At 38.5% G+C, this 24,170-nt stretch overlaps 1 protein-coding gene across 6 annotated transcripts in view; it reads right to left on the bottom strand.

Annotated features, from left to right (window-relative positions):
• The window catches only part of SPTLC2 (serine palmitoyltransferase long chain base subunit 2), a 111,291-nt gene that overhangs the window by 44,861 nt on the left and 42,260 nt on the right, over positions 1–24,170 (bottom strand). For 5 of the 6 annotated variants that reach the window (XM_019920153.3, XM_019920154.3, XM_073800176.1 and 2 more), the window contains 4 exons: positions 23,335–23,428; positions 20,189–20,294; positions 18,776–18,995; positions 16,346–16,472 (listed from right to left, as the gene is read on the bottom strand). In XM_019920153.3, coding sequence (XP_019775712.1) covers positions 16,346–16,472; positions 18,776–18,995; positions 20,189–20,294; positions 23,335–23,428 — 547 coding nt within the window. Of the gene's footprint in view, positions 1–15,671; positions 16,033–16,345; positions 16,473–18,775; positions 18,996–20,188; positions 20,295–23,334; positions 23,429–24,170 lie in introns of those variants that run through there. The other variant, XM_073800177.1, reaches the window with a different exon arrangement.

The following is a 24,170-nucleotide window of genomic DNA, read 5'->3' as shown; positions in this document are numbered from 1 at the left end:
CAAACTCCTTATTTATGTTGTGCATTAATAACAACATTCTACTAAATGAACAAGTCTACATTTGTTCAAAGGTTAGCTTCCAGCCTGCTGCCTGTGGGCATCTTAACAGCCAGCTTAAAACAAACTCTGAAACAAGACGCAAAAGGAGAGACCACTCTTGTGGCAAGAAATTTTTATTAGCACTTGGATTTGGAAGAAATAAATGGGAGTGGAAGAAGTAATAGACAGACCGTGCTACAAAAGCTCTTGAGTATTCAGGATAGATTTCTGAAGCAGAGAGGGAGGTTAAAGGGGTTACTGATCCATGGAGAGGAAAGAGGTAGGCTTTCATTTGTAGGGGCGATTACTCACAACTAAACTCAGCTGTTTTTTTGAAAATTCGCAGACAAGAAATCAGAAAATTAAAAATAGATTATGAAGTGGATGGAGTTCAGAAAAGCCACATTCTACTTGAAGACAAAATATTGAGAAAACTTATCTTGTGTGTGAGCTCAATTTTCTCTACCTGTAAAGTGGTTATACTGCTTGCTGATTTCAGAAGGCTTTAGCCATTCGTTAAAAAGCCCTTTTTGCTAGGTAATAAAGAGGCTACTTTACAGAAAGAAAATCTTTTTCTTTGATTGCTGGTAATTTACTAAAGTGATATATATTCCATAGGAAAAATCCATTTAGATAGAAAAATTAGTAAGAAACATAAAATCAATAAGATCTGAATTTGCTTCAAATAATTAGCTGGATTTAAGGAAGTTTAAGGGGGTTTTTTGGGGGTGGGGGTGAGGGAGGAGGAGAAGGAAGGAGGGAAAACAAGAAAAGGGGAAGCTGAAACAAAGAAGAATTTATTTGTGGCTCTGAAACCAGTCCTTTCTGGAATCTTACCCCTACCACTAGACTATACGCATTTTCAAAGGCAAGGATCATGTATTGTTCAACTCTGTACCCCTTAACAGCATACCCACCACAGGATACAGAGCGAGTGCTTGAGAAATGTTTGATAAATGAAGAATTAAATATTTCTCAACAGTGCTCTAGGCTGTAAGTTACAAGAAAGGAGGGATCTAATCTACTCTCCAGCATTAGATATACTGCTAAACTGTACTGTGGCTAAGAATTAAACTGTGTTCTCTAGAAAACTTGATTTTTACTTAGATGAATCTCTAATAGTGAAATAAACAAATTACATAAAAGCAGATACATAATAATAAAGAAAAAAGTGGAACCCAAATATTCCTAGGCTCAGAAAGCATAGGGATTGGAAAGAAGGGTACCCAGGTTCAACCAAATGAAAAGCCTGCCTGCCAAAGGTAACGAGCGGATGTCAGCACCCCCTCTCCAGAAGCAGGAAATTCTCTTTATGACCACTCCCACCGCCACCCTCTCTCAAGACTGTTTTCTTTAAGGGTTCTGCCCCCTCAGCATGGGGATCCTGGAATGCTTTTAAAAAAAAAAAAAAGTTTTAAAAAAAGGATGGGCAGAGAATCTGAATAGAAATTTACAAAAAAAGCTTCTCAGTTCTAATTAGCTTTTGACAGTTCTTGGGATTCTCAAGGTGATCATTTAACACCTTATTAACAAGTCTATTATAGGAATTAATTCAAATGAGCCAAACCGAATTTTAATTAAACCTCTATCTGCCCAAGGTATTCTTTTTCTTCCTCCTATGCCAACAGCCACCTGAATGAGCTCTCAGTTCCCTTCAATACTAAGAAGTACAAAAAGTGCAGTTTTCTACAAAGAAAGTTATTTCTGTCATCATATTAAAATTTATCTAGTAAAATGTACCTATCTAGTTTATTTTGTTCCACAATTTGGCCATTCTGGCTTAACATTCAAGTATACAAGCAACGTACTTTAAGAACCCATCCATTTTCTAATATTTCTCGATCATGTGTGTGTTCATTCATTCACCAAATTTATCAAAAGGCTACTAGATTTCAGACACTAAGCTAGGTGCTGTGCTTGTTATTAACTACATCTTTGGACAGAAATAAAATACATCAAAACACAACTCTGGAAAATGGAAAAGCGCAATTTTAGTTCCTTTGGTCAGACATTTTGCCTTGATTCATAAATAGATCTTACAGCTAAATTTCTATTACTGGACGTGGATTAGTGACGTGTGAAGTAAAATCTAGAATTTCAAATGTCTTGTGTAATTTGTCAGAATTTCCTAGGTCTCATTTTTTTCTACTCACCAGCCTGTTCTAACTCAGTATGTCTACTCAAGGTACAAACACAATTCCTAACCACTGTTATCTTAGGTAAGACAGCTCTTAGGTGGTTCCTAGGCAAGACGGCTCTCAGTATCTACCCATCACTGTAGTCACATGGCCCTCTCTTCTTTGAGAAAAGGATAGGAATTGGAGGGGAAATGTGGAAAAGATTGGGAGAAAGAAGAAAGGAGTGCTTACAAAGTAGGGTAGGGAAAGGATCTCAACTGCCCCTGCATGCTGCAGCTTTTCTGAAGGCTCTACACTCTCATCACCGAAGAATAACAAGTCTTCCCACAAAAAAGATGAAAACATTTATCAATAATCAACCACAGACTATTTGTGTGTATGTTTAAGGCTTACTTTCAAACTTATCTTAGGCAGGATTTACTTTCATGTAAGTTATTAATGTACTCTGGAGTCTAAAACAAAAAAAGTTTTAAATATAAAAGTAACACATTCAATCTGGTAAAATAAAATTCTAATAGTACAGAAAATTATTAAAAAAAAAAAAAAGAAGTTGCCCTCCTCCACCCAGCCACCTCCATTCCCACTCCCAGCAAGAAGTTCCAGGCTCTGTTTCTGGCTCTCTTCGTGGCTAGTACCAAAATGCTGAATAATAAACTTACACCTCTGCTGCCTCTTCCGTCAACCCTGGATGGTGCTTAGATAAGGCATCTGTACTCCTACTTTCCATGTTTCCTCCACTAATCACCACCACTTTTTGTAATACTACTATTTTAAAATTCTTCTAGTGGCTAGTTATCTTTATAAATTTAAAGACTATTTCTTTCTTTTTTCTTTTTTTTGGCTGTGCTGCGTGGCTTGCAGAATCTTAGCTCCCCAACCAGGGACTGAACCCAGGTCACAGAAGTGAAAGCACCGAGTCCTAACCACTGGACTGCCAAGGAGTTCCCTAAAGACTATTTCGTAATTTCAAAATGTGTTGTTTATAAACTTAAGACGGTATCTACTGACTCTGAAGAGAAAAAATAAAGTATGAATACTAATAAGATACACAGGACTCAAACTTAATTCATTCAGGACAAACCCAAAAATTATTAGACATGCTGAATGTGGCAATAATAAACTTCATATACTCACTGGAATTATGCTATTATTAGCCAATTAGCGACATGTTAAAGAGAAAAAAATCAAAATTCAGTAACATAAAATACTTGAGATATATAGTCAAAATTACAATGAGGGGGGGCAATAGAGGGGTGAGGGGTGGGAGGCACAAACTATTGGGTGTAAGATAGGCTGAAGAATGTAGGGTACAACACAGGGAATATAGCCAACATTTAGTAATAAGTGTAAATGGAAAGTAACCTTTAAAAATTGTTTAAGAAGTTAAAGATTTTTTAAATAAAAAAATCTTATTTACATTTAAAAAATTGCATGAAAAGGCTTAGAGAATTGCAATGAAAAGGCTTAGAGATTTCATTATATGTTCAGTATTTTAGGACTGGGACAACAATTGTAACATCTATCATATAAGTCTATTGATTGACTTACACACTTTGAAGAAAACATTGTGTTCAAACATTAAGCACTGGCTCTGTGAGACAAAATTATAAATGTGAGATATAAAGTTGTGAAACATGGCTTTTGGAAGGAAAAAATGAATCAGCACAAAGGTGTCATAAAAGACAGCATTTCACTTTGCTGTGAAGAATGAACAGAATTTCGGTGACAGGAGGATGAGCATTCTGTCAGAAGCACCAAATTGGTTTAAATGAGGGTACAGGAAAAGATGGTTAAGCTAAAGTCAAAATATAGAGGATCTCAAACATCATATAAAGAATTGAACTTTATTCTGTAGGCAACTAGGAGTTACTAAAGACTGTTATTCTATATTTCGGCATCTTTAGGCAGACACCAACAGAAGCTGTATGTTAGGAAGATTAATAAGTGGTACAGGAAAGACTGGAGCAAGGAAAATGCAGTTATGAGTGGTGCAACTGTTTAAGGAACAGGGAGTCAGGGCCTGAAACAGTCATATGGCAGTGGGAATAAGCAGAAGTGACAGGCAGAATCAACAGATTTTGACTTAGACATGGGGAAATGTGGCTACGATTTCAGGCCTACATAACCTGAAGACAGTTACATATTTAGTTGAGAAGATGAAGAGAGGATACAATGAGAAAAAGCAGCATAATTTCTGTGCTGTTCCTGTTAAAGATACGTAGGCTGAATCTTAACCACGAGGAAACACTAGATGAACCCAAATTGAGGGATATTCTGTATAATAACTGGCCTGTAATTGTTAAAAGTGTCAACGTCACAGAAGTCAAAGAAAGACCGAGGAACTGTGACTGAAGAAGAGTAAAGAGACGTGACAACTAAGTACAAAAGGTGACTCTAAACCACATCCACAGCCTCAGGATGCTAGTCTGAGGAACAGACAGTAATAATGTATCATTATCAGTTACTGAAATAATTAATAACATGTTCATATTAGTTAATTAAATAACATATTAGTGTAAATTTCTTGCTGTGGTCGGTTGTATTATAGTTCTGTAGGAAGTACACACTAAAGCATTTGGGATGATGGGGCTTCAGATCAGCAACTAACTCTCAACTGGTTCAGGAAAAAAGGTTTTTTGGGGGCTGTACTTCCAACTTTTATGTAAGCTTGTGTTGTTTTACGGATAAGAAAAAGATTTAAAAACATTATGATGAGGGGCTTCCATGGTGGTCCAGTGGTAAAGAATCCACCTTCCAATGAAGGGGATGTGGGTTCAATCCCTGGTTGGGGAACTAAGATCCCACATGCCTCGGGGCAACTAAGCCCACATGCCACAACTAGGGAGTGTGCACGGCACAAACTACAGAGCCCATGCGCTCTGGAGCCCACGTGCCACAACTAGAGAGAAGCCCTCGTGCCGCAACAAAGAGCCCACGAGCCACAATGAAAGATCCCGCATGCCACAACTAAGACCCGACACAGCCAAAAATATAAATAAATAAGTAAATAAAATAAATATTAAAAAAAATTATGATGAGAAACATCAACTCTGCCATATGACTACAGGTCTACATCACAGAATTTAGGGACAAACATTTGAAATTATTGTGACTTTTTTTTCATAATTTTTAGTTCTCTTCCCCAGCCCCCAGTTCCTTAAAGCCAACAGGGAAAAGCAAGAACACCAAGGAAGATTAGAATGCTCCTGTTTTTCCCTACAATGTCCATTTGTTTCCAGAAGTTGCAGGAAGTTTCAAAAAATGAAATAATATATACATTTAAAAATAAAAGACAGGAAAGATGATCGTTGTACAGCAACAAGAGACGTGCACTACATATCCACAAGGGTCCATATTGGGCCAAGAAAGAAGAAAATAAATACTTTTGTAGATGTAATATATGAGCTCCTTAAGTTCCTAAATCAGTCTCAAAAATGAAATTGTGCCTCAAATTTATGATCATATATAAAATGCTAACAGCTCCAATAACAGAGTAGCTTAGAGAAGATATAAAAATTCATGATCTTAAAACACACACACACACACACACACACACACACACACACACACACACACACACATACCTTTCAAACACTGTATGTTCAGAAAAGTGAATCTGAGTCTCAAAGGGGTAAGGGTGTGGTAATGAGATTAGAACCCATAGATGGTAGTGCAACTGGCCCAGGGAAAAAAGCAAACCAAAAAATACTGTGCTGCTCAAGATGGTGGACTAGAAGGACGTGTGCTCACTCCCTCTTGCGAAAGCACAGGAATCACAACTAACTGCTGAACAATCGCTGACAGGAAGACACTAGAACTCAACAAAAAAGATACCCCACATCCAAAGACAAAGGAGAAGCCACAATGAGACGGAAGGAGGGATGCAATCACAATAAAATCAAATCCTGTAACTGCTGGGTTGGTGACTCACAAACTGGAGAACACTTATACCACATAAGTCCACCCACTGGAGTGAAGGTTCTGAGCCCCACATCACGCTTCCCAACCTGGGGTCTGGCAACAGGAGGAGGAATTCCTAGAGAATCAGATTTTGAAGGCTAGAGGGATCTGACTGCAGCACATCAACAGGACTGGGGAAAACAGAGACTCTACTCTTGGAGGGCACACACAAAGTAGTGTGCACATCGGGACCCAGGGAAAGGAGCAGTGACCCCATAGGTAGGTCTGGAGACTGAACCAGACCTACCTACTAGTGTTGGAAGGTCTCCTGCAGAGGCGGGGGGTGGCTGTGGCTCACCACGGGGACAAGGACACTGGCAGCAGAAGTTCTGGGAAGTACTCCTTGGCGTGAGCCCTCCTAGAGTCCGCCACCAGCCCCACCAAAGAGCCGGGTAGGCTCCAGTGCTGGGTTGCCTCAGGCCAAACAACCAACAGGGAGGGAACCCAGCGCCACCTGTCAACAGACAAGCGGATTCAAGTTTTACTGAGCTCTGCCCTCCCCAGAGCAACACCCAGCTCTACCCGCCACCAGTCCCTCCCATCAGGAAGCTTGCACAAGGCTCTTGGATAGCCTCATCCACCAGAGGGCAGACAGCAGAAGCAAGCAGAACTACAATTCTGTAGCCCAAAGAACCAAAACTACATTCATAGAAAGACAGACAAAATGAAAAGGCAGAGGACTATGTACCAGATGAAGGAACAAGATAAAACCCCAGAAAAACACCTAAATGAAGTGGAGATAGGCAACATTCCAGAAAAAGAATTCAGAATAATGATAGTGAAGATGATCCAGGACCTTGGAAAAAGAATGGAGGCAAAGATCGAGAAGATGCAAGATATATTTAACAAAGACCTAGAAGAATTAAAGAACAAATACCTAGAAAAATAAAAGAACAAACAAACAGAGATAAACAATACAATAACTGAAATGAAAATTACACTAGAAGGAATCAATAGCAGAATAACTGAGGCAGAAGAACAGATAAGTGACCTGGAAGACAGAATGGTGGAATTCACTGCCCCGGAACAGAATAAAGAAAAAAGAATGAGGGCTTCCCTAGTGGCGCAGTGGTTGAGAGTCTGCCTGCCGATGCAGGGGACATGGGCTCGTGCCCTGGTCCAGGAAGATCCCACATGCCGCGGAGTGGCTGGGCCCATGAGCCATGGCTGCTGAGCCTGCGCGTCCAGAGCCTGTGCTCCGCAACGGGAGAGGCCACAACAGTGAGAGGCCCGTGTACCGCAAAAAAAAAAAGAAAAAAGAATGAAAAGAATGAAGACAGCCTAAGAGACCTCTGGGACAACATTAAAGGCAACAACATTTGCATTACAGGGGTTTTAGGAGGAGGAGAGAGAGAGAAAGGACCCGAGAATATATCTGAAGAGATTATAGTCAAAAACTTCCCTAACACGGGAAAGGAAATAGCCACCCAAGTCCAGGAAGCACAGAGAGTCCCAGGCAGGATAAACCCAAGGAGAAACACACTGAGACACACAGTAATCAACTTAACAAAAATTAAAGACAAAGAAAAATTACTGAAAGCAGCAAGGGTAAAATGACAAATAACATACAAGGGAGCTCCCATAAGGTTAACAGCTGATTTCTCAGCAGAAACTCTACAAGCCAGAAGGGAATGACATGAAATATTTAAAGTGATGAAAGGGAAGAACCTACAACCAAGGTTACATTACCCGGCAAGTATCTCATTCAGATTCAACAGAGAAATCAAAAGCTTTACAGACAAGCAAAAGCTGAAAGAATTCAGCACCACCAAACCAGCTCTGCAACAAATGCTAAATGAATTTCTCTAAGTGGAAAACACAAGAGAAGAAGACCTACAAACACAAACCCATAACAATTAAGAAAATGGTAATAGGAACATACATGTCGATAATTACCTTAAATGTGAATGGATTAAATGCTCCAACCAAAACACACAGGCTTGCTGAATGGATACAAAAACAAGACCCAAATGTATGCTGTCTACAAGAGACCCACTTCAGACCTAGGGACACCTACAGACTGAAAGTGAGGGGATGCAAATGGAAATCAAAAGAAGCTGGAGTAGCAATACTCGTATCAGATAAAATAGACTTTAAAAAAAAGACTGTTACAAGAGACAAGGAAGGACACTATATAATGATCAAGGGATCAATCCAAGAAGAAGATTTTACAATTATAAATATGTATGAGCAAACACAGAAGCACCTCAATACATAAGGCAAATGCTAACAGCTATAAAAGAGGAAATCAATGAAAACACAATAATAGTGGGGGACTTTAACACCTCACTTACTCTAGTGGACAGATCATCCAGACAGAAAATTAATAAGGAAACACAAACTTTAAATAACACAATAGGCCAGACAGATTTAATTGATATTAATAGGACATTCCATCCAAAAATAGCAGATTACACTTTCTTCTCAAGTGCGCACGGAACATTCTCCAGGATAGATCACATCTTGAGTCACAAATCAAGCCTCGGTAAATTTAAGAAAATTGAAATCATATCAAACATCTTTTCTGACAACGCTATGAGATTAGAAATTAATTACAGGGAAAAAAACATAAAAAACACAAACACATGGAGGCTAAACAATACATTATTAAATAACCAAGAGATCACTGAAGAAATCAAAGAGGAAATCAAAAAATAACTAGAGAGAAGTGGCAACGAAAACACGACAATCCAAAACCTATGGGATGCAGCAAAAGCAATTCTAAGAAAAGTTTATAGCTATACAATCCTACCTCAAGAAACCAGAAAAATCTCAGATAAACAATCTAACCTTACACCTAGAAGAAATAGAGAAAGAAGAACAAACAAAACCCAAAGTTAGTAGAGGGAAAGAAATCATAAAGATCAGAGCAGAAATAAATGAAATAGAAACAAAGAAAACAGTAGCAAACATCAATAAAACGAAAAGCTGGTTCTTTGAGAAGATAAACAAAACTGATAAACCTTTAGCCAGACTCATCAAGAAAAAGAGGGAGAGGACTCAAATCAATAAAATTGGAAATGAAAAAGGAGAAATTACAATGGACACTGCAGAAACAGAAAGCATCATTAAGAGACCACTACAAGCAACTCTATGCCAATAAAATGGACAACCTGGAAGAAATGGACAAATTCTTAGAAAGATACGTATAACCTTCCAAGACTGAACCAGGAAGAAACAGAAAATATGAACAGACCAATCACAAGTAATGAAATTGAAACTGTGATCAAAAATCTTCCAACAAACAAAAGTCCAGGACCACATGGCTTTACAGGTGAATTCTATCAAACATTTAGAGAAGAGCTAACACCCACGCTTCTCAAACTGTTCCAAAAAACTGCAAAGGAAGGAACACTCCCAAACTCATTCTATGAGGCCACCAACACCCTGATACCAAAACCAGACAGAGATACTACAGAAAAAGAAAATTACAGGCCAATATCACTGATGAACATAGATGCAAAAGTCCTCAACAAAATAGTAGCAAACAGAATCCAACAGCATATTAAAAGGATCGTACACCATGATCAAGTGGGGTTTATCTCAGGAGTGCAAGGATTCTTCAATATACACAAATCAATCAATATGATATACCATATAAACAAATTGAAGGAGAAAAACCATATGATCATCTCAATAGATGCAGAAAAAATTTTTGACAAAATTCAACACCCATTTATGATAAAAACTCTCCAGAAAGTGGGCATAGAGGGAACCTACCTCAACATAATAAAGGCCACATACGACAAACCCACAGTAAACATCATTCTCAATGGTGAAAAACTGAAAGCATTTCCTCTAAGATCAGGAACAAGACAAGGATGCCCACTCTTGCCACTATTATTCAACAGTTTTGCAAGTTCTAGCCATGGCAATCAGAGAAGAAAAAGAAATAAAAGGAATACAAATTGGAAAAGAAGTAAAACTGTCACTGTTTGCAGATGACATGATATTATACACAGAGAATCCTAAAGATGCCACCAGTAAACTACTAGAGCTAATCAATAAATTTGGTAAAGTTGCAGGATACAAAATTAATGCACAGAAATCTCTCGCATTCCTATACACTAACAACAAGAGATCAGAAAGAGAAATTAAGGAAACAACCCTATTCACCATTGCAACAAAAAGAATAAAATGCCTAGGAATAAACCTACCTAAGGAGGTAAAAGACCTGTACTCAGAAAACTATAAGACACTGATGAAGGAAATCAAAGATGACACAAACACATGGAGAGATATACCATGTTCTTGGATTGGAAGAATCAATATTGTAAAAATGACTATACTGCCCAAAGCAATCTACAGATGCAATGCAATCCCTATCAAATTACCAATGGCATTTTTTACAGAACTAGAACAAAAAATCTTAAAATCTGTATGGACACAAAAGACCCCGAATAGCCAAAGCAGTCTTGAGGGAAAAAAACGGAGCTGGAGGAATCAGACTCCCTGATTTCAGACTACACTACAAAGCTACAAAATCAAGACAATATGGTATTGGCACAAAAACAGAAACATAGATCAATGGAACAAGATAGAAAGCCCAGAGATAAACCCACACACCTGTGGTCAACTAATCTGTGACAAAGGAGGCAAGGATATACAGAGAAAAAACAGTCTCTTCAATAAGTGGTGCTGGGAAAACTGGACAGCTACATGTAAAAAGAATGAAATTAGAACACTTCCTAACACCATACACAAAAATAAATTCAAAATGGATTAGAGACCTAAATGTAATACCAGACACTATAAAACTCTTAGAGGAAAACATGGGAAGAACACTCTTTGACATAAATCACAGCAAGATCTTTTTTGACCCACCTCCTAGACTAATGGAAATAAAAACAAAAATAAACAAATGGGATCTAATGAAACGTAAAAGGTTTTGCACAGCAAAGGAAACTATAAACAAAACGAAAAGACAACCTTCAGAACAGGAGAAAATATTTGCAAACGAATCAACAGACAAAGGATTAATCTCCAAAATATGTAAACCGCTCATGCAGCTCAATATTAAGAAAAAACAAACAACCCAATCAAAAAATGGGCAGAAGACCTAAATAGACATGTCTCCAAAGAAGACATACAGATGGCCACGAGGCACATGAAAAGCTGCTCAACATCACTAATTATAAGAGAAATGCAATCAAAACTACAATGAGGTATCACCTCACACCGGTCAGAATGGGCATCATCAGAAAATCTACAAACAACAAATGCTGGAGAGGGTGTGGAGAAAAGAAAAACCCTCTTGCACTGTTGGTGGGAATGTAAATTGATACAGCCACTATGGAGAACAGTATGGAGGTTCCTTAAAAAACGAAAAATAGAATTACCATATGACCCAGCAATCCCACTGCTGGGCATATACCTAGAGAAAGCCATAATTCAAAAAGACACATGCACCCCACTGTTCACTGCAGCACTATTTACAATAGCCAGGTCATGGGTGCAACTTAAATGCCCATCGACAGATGAATGGATAAAGGAGATGTGGTACATATACACAATGGAATATTACTCAGCCATAAAAAGGAACAAAAATTGGGTCATTTGTAGAGACATGGATGGACTTAGAGACTGTCATACAGAGTGAAGTAAGCTAGAAAGAGAAAAAACAAATATCGTATATTAACACATATATGTGGAATTTAGAAAAATGGTACAGATGAACCGGTTTGCAAGGCAGAAATGGAGGCACAGATGTAGAGAACAAACGTATGGACACCAAGGGGGGAAGTGGGGGTGGGTGATGGGGTGGTGGGATGAATTGGGAGATTGGGATTGACATGTATACACTAATATGTATAAAAGAGATAACTAAAAAGAACCGGTTGTATAAAAATAAATAAATAAATAAATGCTGTGCTAATTACAGCTTATTTAAAGCCTCTATAATTTAAATTAATTTATAATTTATAATTAAAGCCACCTATAATTCTTTGAATTATTTGAAACTGAAACAGGAGGAAAAAATAAATAAATAAAGGAAATCAAGTTCCTGGTGACTCTTTGCTGTCTTCAGTCCCATCTGCAAGGGAATTCCATTGGCTCGGCATCCTGTTTGGTGAGAAAAGCTTCTGGAGTGGCCCCACAGGAAGGACTGTTTATGATGAAATAAGTTTACACAACAGAGAAATTTAAAACATGCAGTATATAAAACTATTATGTCTTACAAGAAGGAGAAGATATTATGTCAAAAATGAGCTTTTTCAAATAATGCTTAATATTTGTATGCCTGGTAACAAAAGTCAGAGAATAATAGTACGGACATGGCAAGAAAACCAGCTTCTTACTTTTAATATTCCCTTAAACCAACATTAAATCTAGGACCAAACCCTAACATTACATGATCTTTTCCCCTCTCATTCCTAAATAGAAATCATATGTGAGATATTTACCACAAAGTAAAGAAAGAGTTCTTCCATTTGCAATATCAGTATTATCATGTAACAGTCTCTTCTGTTCATATATGGGTTACACTTTGCTTCCCCCATTCCCAACTCACAGTGCTACTGAAATTCACTGAAAGGAAAACCACTCGTATAGGTCTTAGGCAAATCTGACTCTTTCTAGACAAATTTCTTCAAAATATAATCATGGGTATATTATATTCTGTACTTTTCATGAAATCTGAAGGGGCAGTAAAATTCTTAACCTATCTGAAACAGGCCACAAGCCTGCCAATACTAAAAAGCCCACAGAAACTATTCAAGAATTTGAGTTTGATACTAGACAAGGCAAGAGAACCAGTGTGTCTGTGTTCTCATATCAACCTAACACCCCTGCAGGACAAGAGTCTCCCCGCTGTCCTCACCTCACTCACTCATCCTCGGGCACTCTACCTATACTATTATGCTCCTGCCACAGTGGCCTTCATACTATTGCTGAACATGGAGTCACCTACATCTCGGGGCCTTCTAGCCCTGGATTTTCAGGGTTAAATTCCCACCTCGCTCAAGCGCTCCATAAAATCTTACCTTCTCAATGACCACCCTATTTAGAATTACAAACTGTGTCTCCAGAACTCCTCAACACCTACCTTTCCTGCTTTTTCCCAGAGTACTTACCACTTTCTAGCAACTGTATGATTTATTTCCCTTATTAGAAACCCCGCAAGGCAGGAATTTGGGGGTATTTTATTCTTTGATGAATCAGCACCTACTACACACTGCAGGCACTCAAATATTTGGTGAATGATTAATAAAACTTCAATTTTTCTATGGTACAGTAATCTCTGGGATTAATACAACAGCCCACTACCCTCTACAGCCCCAGTAACCCCCAAGTGTACACCTCATTCAAATGACCTGCTTGGATGCCCACTGCCTATGAATTCTGATTCACAGAGTCTAACATGTAGTGAGATACTCAATGTTTGTGGAATTAATGAAATTCAATGTTCTGAACATATGAAATTAAGTTTCTCTTAAGGTAGGTGACTTCTATTATAAAATCACACTCAGATAATTAATTGCAGATACCTCTTTTTTAAAGGTCACCTTAAGGCATAGTCAAAAGGCTACTGTCTGGTTCCACCTTTTTTTCTTCAAGGACAATGAAAAGATGCATTAAATGATGTCATAGGGCTTCCATGGTGGCGCAGTGGTTGAGAGTCTGCCCGCCAATGCAGGGGACACGGGTTCGTGCCCCGGTCCTGGAAGATCCCACATGCCGCAGAGCGGCTGGGCCCATGAGCCGTGGCCACTGAGCCTGTGCGTCCGGAGCCTGTGCTCTGCAACGGGAGAGGCTGCAACAGTGAGAGGCCCGCGTAGCGCAAAAAAAAAAAAAAAAAAATGTCATAAAAATAAGCACTGCCTTAACCCACTCAAATCTAAAAGAAATCAGGCCAAATTTAAATAGGATCAGGTAGCAGGCTTTATGAGAAATGGTTAGATTTTTATTATCCTCTATTCTGGGAGAGAAACAACATAACCAGCACAAGTCTGTCACACTAATTAAAAGTTTTAGGGACTAATTTTAAAATATATTATCTAAAGGCTGGTAGTGGCAAGTTTTAAAAATGGCCACAAATTCTTTAACTTGCCTCCCATTTGCAGTGGAGTCTGATTCCCCATGCCCTGCAATCTGGGCTGGCCTTGGTGACTTGCTTGTTAACAACAGATCACAGAAGGTCATGGGGTTTCAGCAGGTTCTCTGGGAATGCTCGCTCTCTGCAGGGTCCTTCCTATCTGGATACCTGGTCTCCATGCTGTGAGGAGCCCACGCCACATGGAGAGGACACGTGAAGGTGCTCTGGTCAACAGCCTCAACTGAGCCCAGCCTTCAAGTCACTCCAGCCCAAGTGATGTGTAAGTGAAGAAGCCTCCAGATGATCCCAGCCCCCAGCCATCAGTCTTCCCCAGCCGCCTGGGTCTTCCAAGTTCAAGCCCCAGACACTGTGGAGCAAAGACAAGCTATCCCTGCTGTGCCCTGACCGAATTCCTGACCCGCAGAATCTGTGAGCATAATAAGATGGCTGTTGTTTCACACCACTAAGCTTAGGGGGTGGTTAGAGAGGCAACAGATAAACTGGAAAATGAGTGCTAACCCGAAGTCTATATCTAATTACCATATTTCATTTTCTGTCTACCAGTAGAGCCTAGATTTCATTATCTAGCACAGATAGGTCATTTATCCAGAGGTCACGCATCACGTGGATCCATGCTCTAGGACAGGGCAAAGAAATTATCTACGGTAACTTTGAGAGCTGTTACCATTCGTTTTTCAGTCACCTAAATCTGTGTGCTGAGTCAACAAGGCTGATGCACCTATGGCAAATAACTAGCTAAGTGCTAGCTACGTACATATATATATATATATATATATATATATATATATATAAGCATAGATACACATACATTTACATATATGAACATATATGTACACTTAGGTCAAAGCATACTATTTCTAGTTAATACCTTATATGAGAGAGAGAAGATAACACTGTAGCTTTGTTAGCAGGGAGCTTCTCACAAGGCTCCATGTGGTGTTCACGACATTAATGAATTATATTCTTCCCCAAAGAATCAATTTATGAAACTAAAAATGATCAACACTTCCAAGAGACAACAAGGATGCATGTACCACAGATCAGAAAAAATATTAAGGGAAAATTCTGATTTAAGAAAACAGGCTTAAATCAATGAAAATGAGACATACTACTTTTTTCTTGTTTTTCAATGCAAACCAGATCAATCCTACCACAAAATATTATACAGCTGAAGAGTAGAGAGCTCAAGGCTGATAACATGAAATATTTCACTAGAGCAAAAGTGATTTTAGAAGTATTAAAAAAGCAAAGAGCAAATGTATGTCTCACACTCACAATGGAGATTCTTCTCAAAGTGAAAAAACAAAACAAAAAAACCCAATTGCTCCCCCTTTATTATAACTTTTCTGTAGTCAACACTGCCCTCTAGTGATATAAAAGTCAAATATCAGAAAGCGAACATCACTGTTGGTTCACTTGAGTATGTTTTAGTCAGAGAATCTAGTTTGGACTACAAATCCCACCAAAGACAGAATAAATAGATTCAGGATGACCTTTATTATACACTGTATGTTAAATTAGAAACTCTTTTAAAAGGTATTAAATCAAGGACACTAATTCACGGAAACAGCAGCTTTTAAATACTATGGGAACAAAACATCGCTACACAGTGAATTACATCTTCACATAAAATTATGCAATTCAAGAAAGACCCTGAAGGGCTTCTCTGGTGGCGCAGTGGTTGGGAGTCCGCCTGCAGATGCTGGGGACACGGGTTCGTGCCCCGGTCCGGGAGGATCCCACATGCCTTGGAGCGGCTGGGCCTGTGAGCCATGGCCGCTGAGCCTGCGCGTCCGGAGCCTGTGCTCCGCAGCGGGAGAGGCCACAGCAGTGAGGGGCCTGCGTACCGCAAAAAAAAAGAAAGACCCTGAAGACTTATCACCTAAGATATGAGAATACGTAGGATAGTGAGATTAAAGCCTCACCATCTGTAGACAAGAAAATTCAACAGGAAACGAGCCAGGCTAGTTCTCACGGTGTGTGTAAACACACTGAAAAGTGTCCCTAGAAACCAAGACCTCACATACCTGCCAGCGCTGCCCATTAGTATACCTGACTCCTCCTTTTAGGAAAAGAGCTCAAGAAAAAGAGTACTTTTGGTTGCTAAGTGTTTACTGAGCCCAGGAAATTTTCCAAGAAAAGAAAGACTTACCAAGGGTGGTGCCGTCCTGCCCCGTGATGCACTTCATAGAAGTGATGATCTGCTCCACAACAGGTGGTGACAGTGACGTGGCGTACACTGCACTATGAGAATGTGTCCGCAGGTAGTCGATCAGCTCCTGGGGAGTTCACAGAAGCAAGTCATTAGAGGCAGTGCGTGAATTCACCGGCAATGTCACTGCCTTCCTCCCAGGTGACAGAAGCCTCCTCCCTTCAATAGCACTGGAATAGGCACATCTATCTGAGACACGAGATCGACCAATACGGTCAAAGCACACTGTCAGCAACAACCGGGTCAGACACATGGCAACATCCTTAGGCTTTGTTTTTTTTTTTTTTTTTTTTGGCTGTGCTGCGCAGCTTGTGGGATCTTAGTTCCCAGACCAGGGATTGAACCTGCGCCCTCAGCAGTGAAAGAGAGGAGTCCCGACCACTGGGCCGCCAGGGAATTCTCTGTTTCGTTTTTTAAACGTGCCACAACATGAAAGGAAGAAGAACTAGCTTTAAAGAAGACCTCTAAACTTAGAGAACGTATCATTTAATGTTATAAACAGCTCTGCAATGCTAAATTCAACAAGAAAGCGTTTGAATTGCTGTTTAGATACAACCTACTTCTAAGTATTACAGAAAATATCATTTGCATCTTATCCCATGCCTGCAAAGCTCATCCTTACATTCCCAAATAAGAGACAGGTCTCTAATATCAATTTTAAAGACACTAAATGTCCTCTCCAGATAAACAGAGATTTATAAAATGATATAAATGTGGCAAAAGTTAAACAGAAATTCATTGGGTCTTTCATAAGGACGCTAAAGCCATCTCACTGAATAAAAAAAAAAAAACTTGTCTGTCAGTCACAAAAATTTCAAAACAATCAGTTGTATATCTCTATTCTCTGATACCTTTTAACTTCACTAAGTCTTTATATAAAATGTGCACACAAAGAAGCTTATGTTCCAGAACCAAAACAGGAGACAGAAAATGCCGCCAGAAAACAGTGTAGATACCAAAAATTGTACAAAACCAAAAAAAAACATAAATACACGGTACCTCAATGATCTCCCAGAGTATTATTTTTCTATCCTTTTGTTTAGCAACAAATCTTACCAAAAACCAATCAATTCTCCAAAGTGAGCCTGGTCCTTTCAAAAATTGAAGTAAATATCTATTGAACTTGACTAAAACCACTGATAATGGGGTTTCTCTAAAAGACAATGAATTATTAAGAGAAAGTCCATGCTTTACGACTCCCAGCGCCAAATTTTAAAGAGGAATTTAAGGACATTTATTTAAGGACATTTAAGCACCTATCATGTACTATGTACAAATACTTGACATACACTGTTTTTTTTCCTAATACTGGAGAGTCTTTTAAACTAACAGTTTTATTGATATACAATTCACATACCATAGTATTCACTTTTTCAAACTGTATAATTTAGTGGCTTTCAGTATATTCACAGAGCTGTGCAACTTTCATTACTATCTAATTTTAGAACATTTTCATTACCTCAAAAAGAAACCTCATACCCATTAGCAGTCACTTTCCACTTCCCCCATCTCCTGAGGCCCTGGCAACCACTAACCTATTTCTGTCTCTATGATTTGCCTATTCTGGATATATCATATAAAAAAAATACTTTAGCCTTTTGTGACTGACTTCTTTAATTGAACATAAGGCTTTCAAGGTTATTTCTACGTTATAGCATGGACATGTATTATTTTTTAAACCTTAACTACAATCTTATAAGCCAGGCACATTTATCTCTGTTTTCCTGATAAGGAAATCGGAAGGTTAAATACTTTGCCCAAGGTCTCATGAAGTTTGGGAAATACTCAAACCTAGGGCTCTGTCTCCATGGTTGAACCATTTCCACCATGCTACATTGATTCTCAAATACCCCAGAGTTCATTATGTAATTTTTGAATTGGAAAATACAATGCCTTGTTAGTACACGAGAGCTAGCAGAGTAATCTTTTTTCTTCCTGTCTTGATGCTCACCCAAGATGCATCTGAATCCAAGGGTAGGGGAAGAAACTGGTCTTCTATCCCCCACCAGTTCCCCTGACATCCCCCACTATGTTTGAAATAGTGAGCACAGCTCAAACCCAATAGAAGACTATGGCAAACAGGCAGCACCACTGTGTGTTCTTTCATACAAGAGGGTATTCTGTACTCAGACCAGGATGTAGTTTAGAACGAATAAGAAAACAACAATGAACAGAACCAGCTTATCAGAGTCACTCACCAGGCAGCTGAAGTGTGAAGTGTGCTGGCATTATACGCCTAAATCACAAGCAAATTTAGGATCTCCACATCCAAGTTTGGGACTCTATCTGCTAAATGTGAGTAACCAAATCGAAATCTAGTAGCCAGTACCTTTATGAACCTTAACTGCTTGATTCTCGGGGCCCATTTACCTTCTTGCCTCCGATGTATCCTCCAGCAGCACCAAAGCTCTTTGTGAATGTTCCCATCATAATGTCCACATCCTCAGGATCCAGGCCAAAGTAATCCACCACACCTCGGCCTGTAGGGCCCAGAGCCCCAATGCTGTGAGCTTCATCTAGATACAAGTATGCCTTGTATTTCTTCTTAAGGGCAATCACTTCAGGAAGGCGAACAATAGATCCCTCCATGCTGGCAAAACAGGGTAAAAAATACACACACTGAGACTTCTTAACTCTCAAAAATTAGGAGTTGGACACTTTATTATTATTAATTTTTTAAGTTTACTGCCTTTCTAAATGGTCTGACAACTCTGCCTGTGGTTTTTTTTTTAGCAGTTTTAACAATTCTTTATTTCCTTGGGTTCATACTAACTCAGGTGAACTTCCAGACAACTTTAGAATAAAAAAATTTTCCCCAGATATATTACACTTGTGGTCCATAATCTTCTCATTCAGTCTCAACAATACCATTGGAACCAAGTTGCAATCTATATTATTAGTCTTCTACATAAAACATGTAACAGTTCTTAACTTACTTTTCCAGTACATTTTATAAGGCAGTTCTGTTATTAACTCACTACTCTCTTCCAGCACTTATTAAATCTTTGTTCATTAATAGACTGCAATGGTTTTTTATCCCCCAAAGGAAAAAGAAAGGATTAATATTTATTGAACATCAACAAGGTGCCGAGTTCATTACACTAGTTTTCCATATTCAGAGTTACAACAAGATTTGGGAACAAGAAAAAATAAGATTACCCTCCAAAGGCTAAACTACAAAGCAGCACATGGTGAAGGAAATTAGCCAGCCTTAAAAGAAGCATACCTCTGGTTTTAAACTGGCAAAGAAAGACAATGCCATGGATAGGCAGATATCTAAAGGAAAGGAGACTGGATCTTTTAAAACAAACACCAGAATACAAGTGATCTTAATTCACCACAGAGGGACAGAGGTCACCGTAGATTCTTCTGAAGTTTGTAATTATAGGCAACATTAGACTTTGCATCACATTGCATGTGTAATTAAAATTACATGAGAAGAATAAAAAACATTAGGAGATGAGAGAATAAATGCAAGGGCTGCAAATAGGTAAGCAAAATAAAGTATTTCTTAAAATTAAATGGCGTGTAATTTGTTCTGACATATTAGGAAACATATTCCAATTCTTGCCCCTATGTATAAACCCCCTCTACAAACAGTGGAAAAAATAAAGGAGCCAAATAGAAAGGAGATCTGGAGATCATACAGCATGATGGAAAGAATAAAGAAGAGCCAGGTATTTTAACAAGTCAGAAACCCTGTCTCCTTAGTTCCAGAGGAGTCTAGATTAGTCTATGACTCCATGGCGCAAATCAGACATAAGAATAATAAAGCAGGATTACCTATATATTCCCTCCACAAGGATTAGAATTTTCTTCCAGGGCCTTCGTGTCCGAGGTTGACCATAAACAATGGCATCTTTCAACAACTTCTCTAGGCTTTGCATATCTATGGCACACAAAAAATAATTTCAGCACAAAGTATCTTCCTCTTTGCTAACTTTATTCCTAAAGTGCAAATATACATTTCTTATTCAGGAAGTGTGTCTCAGATAGCAAAGGACATTAACATAATTAGAACTGGGCAGAAAAAGATAGGGCCAAATGGGTAAGCTACTGCTGGCTTGAATTAAAATCTCATCTAGAATGTAACAAGTGTTCAAAACCACAGAAACTCGACTAAATGAGTGTGGCACAAGTGATTCAGTTGGTTAGCATGCTTATGAAATGACCAGTGTTTCATGTGAAATACCTTGCCATTCAGTTAGCTCTTTTTGTATTTATACAATCAACTGTATCTTTAATCCTAGTGAGTCACTCAGAAGTAAATGCATAAAGAAGGCTGAGCAAGAAAGTGTGAATGAAGTACTACAAATACATGCACCTCCTAAGAAGCAAAATATGGGAGAAAAGCTTCAAAGTGTACACCCCATTTCCTTTCACCTAAGATATATTCAATAAAAGCCTGCTAAGTAGCTTCATCTTGGTAGTGGGTTGAATATACACCAGTCTGGGCAAGCATGAATCTATGTGTTAGCAAGCTTGGCCATCAGTTGAGACTGTTCCATGTCTGACTTGACCAGTTGCCTGTCCACAACCAAGGTCTTCTGGCTCTGTTGGTCATTAAGGTGGTTAACAGGCCCAGGAAACACTTGGCTAGTACTACCACTAATGAGGAGCATAATTTTCCTGTTAAAGACAAATGCTTTGAAGACCACTGCTACCACCACTACAGACTGCATACTTAAAATACCTGCCCTGAAACAACGCCCCTACGAACCCCCCGCCCAAAAATCTATGCAACATTAAGTCTAGGGTGTGTTTACCAGGGGTGGGAGGCATCCCATAAATCTGATTTTATATTCTTTACTGTTCATCACTGAAGGAAGGGGTTACAAACTTACATGAATTTGCTCTCTTCATAAAAGAAGAGAGCAAATTGGCAGAAAAGAGAAATAAGATAATAAAAACACATACTACAAACACAAAATGGCCAAAAGCTGTGACTGTGTTTACACCTTTGGTTATTCATAACAAAATAATCTATCTGCTATCTAACCTAGAGATAGGAGATGCTCCCACAAAGTAAAAAGTCTCATCTGAAGCCACTAGTCTTGCTGCAGAGGGCGACATGTGGCAAACAGCAGGAGACAAGTAAAAATGGACTCATTGTTTCAGTTTCCTCTGTTTATATACAGAAGGGAAGGGAAAAATAAACACTGATTCAAAATTTTAGATGAAAGGAAATATCTATGGAATGCTTGACCATATTATCTACTCAGGAAAAAAAAAATTCAATATCTCTCTCATAGTATACTCTCCAAATCCCATGTAAACTAAAGATTTAGATAAAAATGGGGAAGGCCATTACACAAAATCCAAACAAAAGTCTTAAGACAATAAATGTGACAACATAAACATTTTAATAAGTCTACACAGCAAGACACTAAAAACAAAGTTAAAAATAAAAAATACTGCAACATAAAGGGCTTTATTAATCAGTAAAAAGAGAAACAGTTTGGGGCTTCCCTGGTAGCACAGTGGTTGAGAGTCCGCCTGCCGATGCAGGGGACACGGGTTCGTGCCCCGGTCCGGGAAGATCCCACATGCCGCAGAGCGGCTGGGCCCGTGAGCCATGGCCGCTGAGCCTGTGAGTCCGGACGGAGCCTGTGCTCCGCAACGGGAGAGGCCACAACAGTGAGAGGCCCACGTACCACAAAAAAAAAAAAAAAGTTGCTCAACACTTAATAATCAAAGCAATAAAAATTAATATGTTATTGGACTTATTAGATTAGAAAAGATTTTAAATGATGCATAATGGCCTATGTTGGCCTGTGAGTAGAAACAGTCACTGTTTTTGAGTTGAGTTGTTGTGTAAAAATTTGTACCATATTTGGAGGCAATCTGGAAAAGCATAGCAAATTTATACCATTTTAACCATGCATTCTAAAGACTGCTGGGAATTTATCCTAAGGTACTCACCAGACCAGTGAGCAAAAATGTGAATGTTAAGTAGTACTGTTTCTAGCAGAAAAATTCAGAAACAACCTGGATGTTCAAACTGAGGGATGGACTGAATGAGGGCACTGCCTGCCACCCCGGCATTATGGGAGGAGGACAGTCACACGTACTCCAAAGTTCCCGATGTGTTGCAAGAAAACAGCAAGTCACACAACAGTGTTTAATAAATCCCATTTACATAAAACAAAATACTGTATATATCTTTCTCACTGTAAAACATTTTATACAAAACAAAGACAAAAGGAAGAAAGTTATTACCATCCATAAACCTCCATCCAGAGGCACAGACCTAACATTTGGGCGTATATTGTTTTAGCCTTTTGTCTATACATGTACACGGTCTGGTAAATGATGATACTGAACAGCTTGGTAATCCTTCCTCTCTACATGAGGGTTTTAACTTGAAAAGTTATGCATTTTTATTGTGATTATTTTAATAGTGCACAAAGATATTTCCACTTAGAGAGAAAGGTCTGGCTTAATGCCACTCTTCTCCGTGCTTATACAGCACCTGTTCATATCTGCATTTCAGTATTCGTCTGTTGTATTCTAACTACTGGTTTGTCTATAGTCTCTTTAGCAACCAGTCAGAGATCCTTGAGATCAGGGAGCTTGCTTTATTCACCTTAATACCCCTAATGTTATGGCAAGACATACCACAGGCATCTAGCAAGCGCATACTAAACAAGTGACTTGTAAACAAGGAAGATGAAAAAGTTCAAAGTAAAAAAAAAGAACAATTTTTTTTTTCAATGTTTTTACTTTGTACCAAAAGGCTTCCTTCAGCCTTTATTTTTATTCCAATGAGAAAGATAATAACTTTTAAAAGACTGGACCAGAAAGACATTTTAAATGTTGCTACTTCAGTTTCACTTGTATTTCCTATTAATGTAATTAATGTTACCACTGCCACTAACCCAAAGAATATTACACACTAAAGCCAGCAGTAAATTCCATAACAAACTCACTGTTGTGCTTGAAGACTCGAATGGTTGCTCCTGAGAGTCTGGCTCCTAGAACCAATGATGCGTGGTTCAGTTCATCACTCAGAATCAGGCAACCCTGCAAAACCACAAGCACAGGAAGGTAAGAAGCTGGGGGGAAAGGTTTAGTTAGCCAAACTACAAAATGCTAAAATCATTAATAATTCTATCTTATTAAGGAAAGCCTGCACAATGGCAAAGTTATCAATTTGCTCTGAAATCTTTTATATTATTATATTAATATTATATATGATATTGATATATTTATTAGTTTATTATATTATAATAAAATATTATATAAATCATTATTACTGTTTACATGCTATAACTTTTTCCATCCTTTTACTTTTAACCTGTGTCTTCAATTTTTTTTTTTTTTTTTTTAATTTTGGCCATGCCGTGTAGCTTGCAGGATCTTAGTTTACCCAAATAGGGATTGAACCTGGGCTCACAGCAGTGAAAGCACTGAGTCCTAATCACTGGACCAGGGAATTCCCTGTGTCTTTAAATTTAAAGTAGGTCTCTGGTGGAAGCCTATTTAATTTTATCTAGTCTGACAATCTCTATCTTCTAATTGTAATATATAAACCATTCATATTTAATATGATATCAATATAGTTGTGTTTAAATCTCTTCTCTTGCTTTTTGTTTTCTATTTGTCCCATCTATTCCTTGAGGAACCATATATGTATGTTAACGTAGTCCAAGTACCTCATTTCAAAAAGGAAAATTTGAGGCTCAGAAAGGTTGTGACATGCTCATGGTCACACAGCTAAATCTGACCATATAACCAACCAAAAAAATCTCAGGTCTTCTGCTCA

This window comes from Tursiops truncatus, chromosome 2 (genome assembly GCF_011762595.2).
Source record: "Tursiops truncatus isolate mTurTru1 chromosome 2, mTurTru1.mat.Y, whole genome shotgun sequence".
NCBI classification, from domain to species: domain Eukaryota; kingdom Metazoa; phylum Chordata; class Mammalia; order Artiodactyla; family Delphinidae; genus Tursiops; species Tursiops truncatus.
Note: the sequence above shows the minus strand (reverse complement) of the source record. Positions and strands in the feature narration are given on the sequence as shown.